The sequence below is a fragment of the Strix aluco genome, chromosome 22 (assembly GCF_031877795.1).
Source record: "Strix aluco isolate bStrAlu1 chromosome 22, bStrAlu1.hap1, whole genome shotgun sequence".
In the NCBI taxonomy this organism is placed as follows: domain Eukaryota; kingdom Metazoa; phylum Chordata; class Aves; order Strigiformes; family Strigidae; genus Strix; species Strix aluco.
The window spans coordinates 578,139-584,217 of NC_133952.1; the positions used below are offsets into that span (position 1 = coordinate 578,139).

Below are 6,079 nucleotides of genomic sequence, written 5' to 3' on the forward strand. Positions count from 1 at the left end.
TGATTTTGGAGCGAGAAGAGCTGGTAGGGAAAATGGGTTCCCAGCTTCCAGCCACCAACACTGCATGAAATCCAGAGGGCTGTCCATGGAAAATGGTATCTGTGAGTAATTCCTGTATGTTTCTCCTCTTCAAAGTGTGGAAGGTTGGCTTTCTGGCAAGCTCTGTGCGTTCTGAAAACAGCTTCTGAGAGATGAAAGCACTGCCCTAACGCAGAGCTCTGTCCCCTGACAGGCTCCTGATGCACTTGGCTGAAGGGATCCAAAGACCCCGAGCGCGCCCGTTGAAGCTGCACTGCTGCGGGGAACGTGCTTCCGTGGGAAACAGCGAGGTGCCAAAGGTCAACAAAGCCAGCACCTCCCTTCCCAGACACCCCGTGCGCGTACGGAACTGCTAGATCTTTCAGAACGTTTCCTATCCATATAAATCAGCCTGAAGAAATAATTTCTGACACTGTCAAAACCGCACTGATGGTTTTCGGGCAAAGCGGTGGCATTGGCACATTCAAAACTTTAACCCTGCCCTGCACAATGCTCTGCGCGACAGACGCGTCTCGATTAAAACCAGTTTAAGCTCATAAAAATTACAACTGGCACCAACACCTAAACTATAGCAAATTCCTCTCTGATTGTTGTTCTGAAGAGGACACTTTCAGCAGAAGAGAACTGTTATTTACATATATCAGCCATTCACACCTCATCCTGCTCCTCCTACTGCCAAGATCTCCTGCTGGACACAGAAATGCCCTTCTGTCCCATACACTCGCTGCCAGCAAGAGCCGAGAGGCAGGGGCAACACGCAGATAATTACTACAAACCTGGAACATTTTCAAGGAGAATGTTTGCTTTTGACTTTTGGGGGATTAAAGTCAGTCTTCCATAAACAAGCATGAAAATATCCCAAGGAGAGCTACGTTACTAATGAAGATTTTCTTGCTTCTTGTCAGTCGCTTCAGCCACTTCTGCTGCCATTGGATGAGCGTAACGAAGCCCTTTCTACTGCACGGCGCTCTGCAGGTGTGATTAAATCTGCCTCTTACTTCCCCAAGTCCCCAAGTGGACTATCATGCCTCAGTTACAGAGATAATTTCTCAGAATGAAAGAGCCAATAAGAAGCGATTCCTTTGGGCATCTCAACAGCATTAACACAAAATGCAGTAAAAAGCATCAGAGTAGCAGAAAGCAATTTAGTCCTCGTGGAGGCAACCTGTTTGCAAGGCATTCCAAACATTTTAACCGTGTGTATCTGCCCCAGTTTAAGTCAGAAGACGGAACAGGCAATGGCTGTACCGAACCGTCACCTCAGGAGAATGGCACTGGCTGCAAATTAACCGGTCGAGTTCATCTCTTATTTCTCTTTTTGTTCTCATCGCAAAACACGGCGGCAGACAACCTGGTACAATTGCTAGACTAATCTGGCAGCGGGAGCTGCAGGGCGGCTGAGACGGCTGCCGGACCCGCGAGCGTGTGCATGCAAGGACACATCTGAAAGTACAAGTCTCGCGGGGCTTTGGGTACAGAACGATGCAGCTTTGGGGAAGGCCTAAGCACAGCAAGAGTAGGTAAGGAGTGAGGCATCACTGGGACTTCATGCAAAATGGAGGAGGAGGGAATTCAGAAAACTCAGCTACAGTTTGAGGGAGTATGCCATTGGCCTCATGAGGGGAGGTACCACATGAAGTCCCACAGGCTCCAAAATGCACTCGATTAGCTGTTCCTTTTACCTTTTTGTTCTACCCAGCATTTCTTCAAGAGCACTGTCATCTCTGGCTTTGGCATCCTACTCATCATCTATGAATTCATGTTGCCGTTTCCTCCCTGAAAGGAAAAAGTCCCATAGTCAGTCATTTGCTACACAGAGGAAAGGACAAATTTGACAGAGTATTTTTGCCGTTGTTCAAGTTCAAAGACCATTGCTCCTTGAGCAGACAGCACTGCAAGTTGTGTTCTCCGCTAGAGTCATTCATCCAAAATCAATCAGCCTGTGTTGACTCTAGAAACTTACCCTGAATTTACCTGTAAGCAGCTGAAAAGCTGTCAGTATCTCAGACCTGCCTGGAAAGAAAGAGCAGGGCAGTGACTCACCCAGAGCAAAAAAATCCCCAGCAACAACAAGAGAGACTTGCACCAGGCAGATATCTTTATTTTATTTTACAACATTCAGAAAGTGTTAAATCTATATGAAAAAGAAGCAATACAACACTGAGAAAGCATGCTTAATGTTAGGGAAGCCTTCATTTCATAGCACGAGCCAAATTAAAAATAAAACTAAACACAAGCGTACAAAGCGGAGACAAAAAAAAAATCAATTTTCTCAAAGAGATAACATGAGGGACTCCCACAGGGGCTGGCAAATTCTGGGAGAGAGAAAGAGATTATATTTTATGGGAAGAGATTCAATAACCATTCTTTTCCCATAAAGCTAGTGATGGAGGATTGTCACTGCTCCATAGACACACTGTGCACATTTCAGGACAACAGTAACAGAAAATCAATAGCATCTTTTATACGTGAAAAGACATTATCTCTATGGACTTCTAATACTAACAAATGGAACCAAAGAAGACCTTTACTAAAATTTAGTAGTCAGCATTAATCTGGCTGATAAGAGAGAGATAGTATGCTAGTCTACATCCTTGGATTTTTTTGATTTTTTTTTTTTTTTAAGAAATAACTCTGCTCAGAGCTTCACCCTCCACTGAAGCCAAAGAGCCCCCAGATGACACTACATTAAAAGTCTAACAATGTTGAACCCTGGCGCTGTCACTCGAAAGCCCCATCGGCATACATTTCCTCTCTGGCTGATGGCTGTAATCATTAGGAGGTAGGAGCTTTATCAGGTGGTAATTTGACAGCTTTGACAAGCTCGGCTGAATTTATGGCACTTTCTAGTTTTTCCCTCCATTGAGCCGAGATGGAACTAAAGTTAATATTAGCAAAAACACTTTGTGCGGGTGCAATTTTCCAGCGATGACTACATGATTCCAGTTACTAAGAAATCAGCTAAACAAGGCCTCCTCGCAGTCCCTCGCCACTCTCACGACACTGGGGAGGCTGGTTCCCCGCCCAGCCCACGAGCTCAGGTGAAAGATTCAGCAGACGGGAGGTACCTCCGGCTCTAAAGTCACGGAAGGGCACCAATTCTGGAATGCCTCTGCACCTTGTAGAGGAGTCGCTATGGTCCCAGAGAAACACGAGCACCGGTGTTTCCCTTAGCTTAAAAAAAAATAGCTTTTCAGCCCCAAACCAGTTTTGCAGACAGGGACACGCACAGTTTGCTGCCCCCCTTTCACCGGCAGCACTGGCCGCTGGTGCCCAAGCTGAGGAACGCCGGCGCTTCAGACACACCCTGCGCCACCCTCCTGAGGGACCCTCCCGAGGGACCCTCCCCACCAGCCTGGCAGGCACACTCCGCTACTCGCTGCCCATCCAGCACAACTACCCCGAGTTCATGAACATGGTGATGTTCAGGTCCACCACACTCAACTCTCTTTCCAGGGGCGGGCTCAGTGTCTTTTAAACAGAGCACATAGCTTCTTTCCTGTCTGTAAAAGATCTAGGACATTACAGCTTCGGAAAAAAACAAGCAATGATTACAGTTTCTTGTATTTCCATGGATCACAAGGTCCACTCTAAGGAGGAACCCAACCAATTACATCTGAGGAGGAAAGGTACCAGTAGATTGTGACCTCTGGAAAACGCCAGAGCTGTGTCAGGACACTAGTAAGGCTACTCGCAGTTTACAAAAGGAGCACAAGCCACAGCGTCACGTGTCTGACGGCACACGGCCTGGCTAAACCCAGGATCTGATTCCTGGGGTCTGCTCCTCTCATCACAAAGACTGCGTCCCACACAGCACCACGACGTTTTCTTGTGTGGTGTGAGGAACCTGTGAGTAGCGGCAAGAGGAACACTGCACCCTGAACCAAAACTTGGCAAGGCAGTAAAGCACAAACAAGGCTTTTCTTTTTTTTCCCTTTCTTTCCCCCAAATAGCTTTTTGCCATAGATGTTACATTTCCTCTGTTATAATTTAGGGTTTTAAAGAGCTATCTCTACATGCTTAGAAAGCACAGTTCATATTTAGCTCCCTAAACTCATATTTCTCTCTTCTTATATTTCCCTGCCAAGATGTGACATCTGTGGACTGTTCCCAAAAAATTCCCCCGAATCATCTGTGATGCATGCGAAACAGCGGCCAGAGCTGGCAACGAGCAGCTGTGTCTTTTAGGAAAGTGTTAGATCAATCTGGTAAGGGGAAAGATTCCCAGTAACTCTGCCACTAACATCCCCAAGGACCACACAACTCCCAGACCACGTTAGAAAAAGAGCACAGTTTCGACAGGACCAAAATCCGTGGGAAAGAGCGTTGCCACGGCAACTGACATCCTCAGAACTCGAGTCTTCTTTGCATTTTTGCACAGACTCAATGACTCCTAAACCATGTGGAAAAAAAAGAGTCTAGCAGGAGGGTTCATTCAGGAAAAGCATGCTGCCAGGTGATTCCTTGTAAAGCAGACCCATCTCTACGTGGTTTCTCAGAAAGGGAGCCTTTGTGGACCTCTTGTCCCGAGCACTGCATATCACTACAAATGCAGAGGGACTTCCATAACATGATCAACACTTCCTTGTTAACTACCCTTGGATCAGAAAAAAGCTTATTAAATATTAAAACATTCCCGTTTTCAAACAAAAGTTATGTGAAGATCAAATCCAAAACAAATTAGCTGAGCTTTGGAATGGGAAAACACAGTTTCAGCCTCATGCTAGGCTGTACTGGTGATACCGAGTGGTCTTTCAAAAGCTCCTGAGGACAGCAGGACTGTAAAACCACTCCAGCACCCCCCCCACAAACCCCAGATCCAGTCACTGGGGAACATCCAACCGTCAGTGGAAAAGGCCTTATTTTTTGTCCTGGCTGCCTTATCACAGCAAGGAATGCAACAAACACCCAGTCTATCTGACAGCACGCTCCGTAACGAGGCACAGACCAGGAAACCCTCCTAGGAAAAATTCTGACTGCTCCCCACACTTTTGGGGCATTTCCTTCCATTTCGGGGCTGGGTAAGACCTGATGAGTGCCCTCCCATGGTTAACCCACCAGCAAGACCGTCTGCGCTTTGGAGGGCACCACAGCATCAGCTCGAGGGCCGTATCCTCTGCTCTGTGGTGAGCAGCCAAAGCAGCGCTACTGACCTGAAAATAACTGCTCCAGGTTTATAGTGGCGAACAAGGTCTAGCCGTGGCCTGCTCCCTGCAAGCCATTCTGTGCCACTGGGTTTAACATTGCTGAGCTAATCTTTTCCTCGCCTTCGTATTCCGTGCAGGTCAGAAGATCTGACCTCACGCTATTGTCACAGGCTGTAACATTTCTCACGTAACCTCTGTGAGTCCACCTCATCGGAGCCAGGAGTTACTCATGAAACCAAGACACCTGGGTCACAAAGCGGTGTGGAAATGATCCTCTCGTTACGCCAGGCAAGAGACCTCAGGGCAACGCACGCGACTGCTGGTCCCCTCAGTAACACGGGGAAGTGACGGCCCTTTCGGGGCACGTCTGGAGGGGACACCGCGGCCTCGGCGCACCCCCCCACGCTGCCCCGGAGCACAGCGCTCGCCGGGAAGGCTGAGCCCCGCCGCAGGAAGCTCCCCGCGGCCGGCGGCACCGCCTACGGCCGCTCCTCCTCCCTCTCTTGCCCAGGAACGGCGCGGACACAGGCCCTGACGGCCCGCGGGGCCCAGCCCGCTGCCACGGTCGCCGCTCGCTCGGCCCCGCCCGGCCGAGGCGAGGGCCGCGGCGGGAGAAACGCCGCGGGGAACAGGGCCGCTCCCGCCTACCCCGCGCGGCGCCCTCCGACGCGGTGGACCAGGCCGGGGCGGACCGGGCCGGGCCGGGCCGGGCCGAGCACTCACCGCGCCATCCCGCGCCCGCCGCCGCCCGCCGCCTCACGGCTCCCTGGGGGCGGGGCCGCGCAGGCGCAGGGGGGCGGGGTCCGGGCGCAGGCGCAGGAGCTCGGTCCGCCGGGCCGGCAGGGGGCGCGCAGGGGCGGTGCCGCTCCCTCGTGCCCGCTCTCGCGCCGCCG

The 6,079-nt window shown here is 50.4% G+C and overlaps 1 protein-coding gene across 1 annotated transcript in view; it reads right to left on the minus strand.

The window, feature by feature from the left end:
* Positions 1-5,960, minus strand: part of CAMTA1 (calmodulin binding transcription activator 1) — a 305,869-nt gene extending 299,909 nt beyond the window's left edge. The window contains exons 1-2 of the mRNA XM_074847837.1: positions 5,910-5,960; positions 1,722-1,815 (exon numbers count right to left, since the gene is read on the minus strand). Of these exons, the coding sequence (XP_074703938.1) occupies positions 1,722-1,788 (67 nt within the window). The 5' untranslated portion in view covers positions 1,789-1,815; positions 5,910-5,960. The remainder of the gene's footprint in view (positions 1-1,721; positions 1,816-5,909) is intronic.
* Between the last annotated feature and the right edge of the window lie 119 nt (positions 5,961-6,079).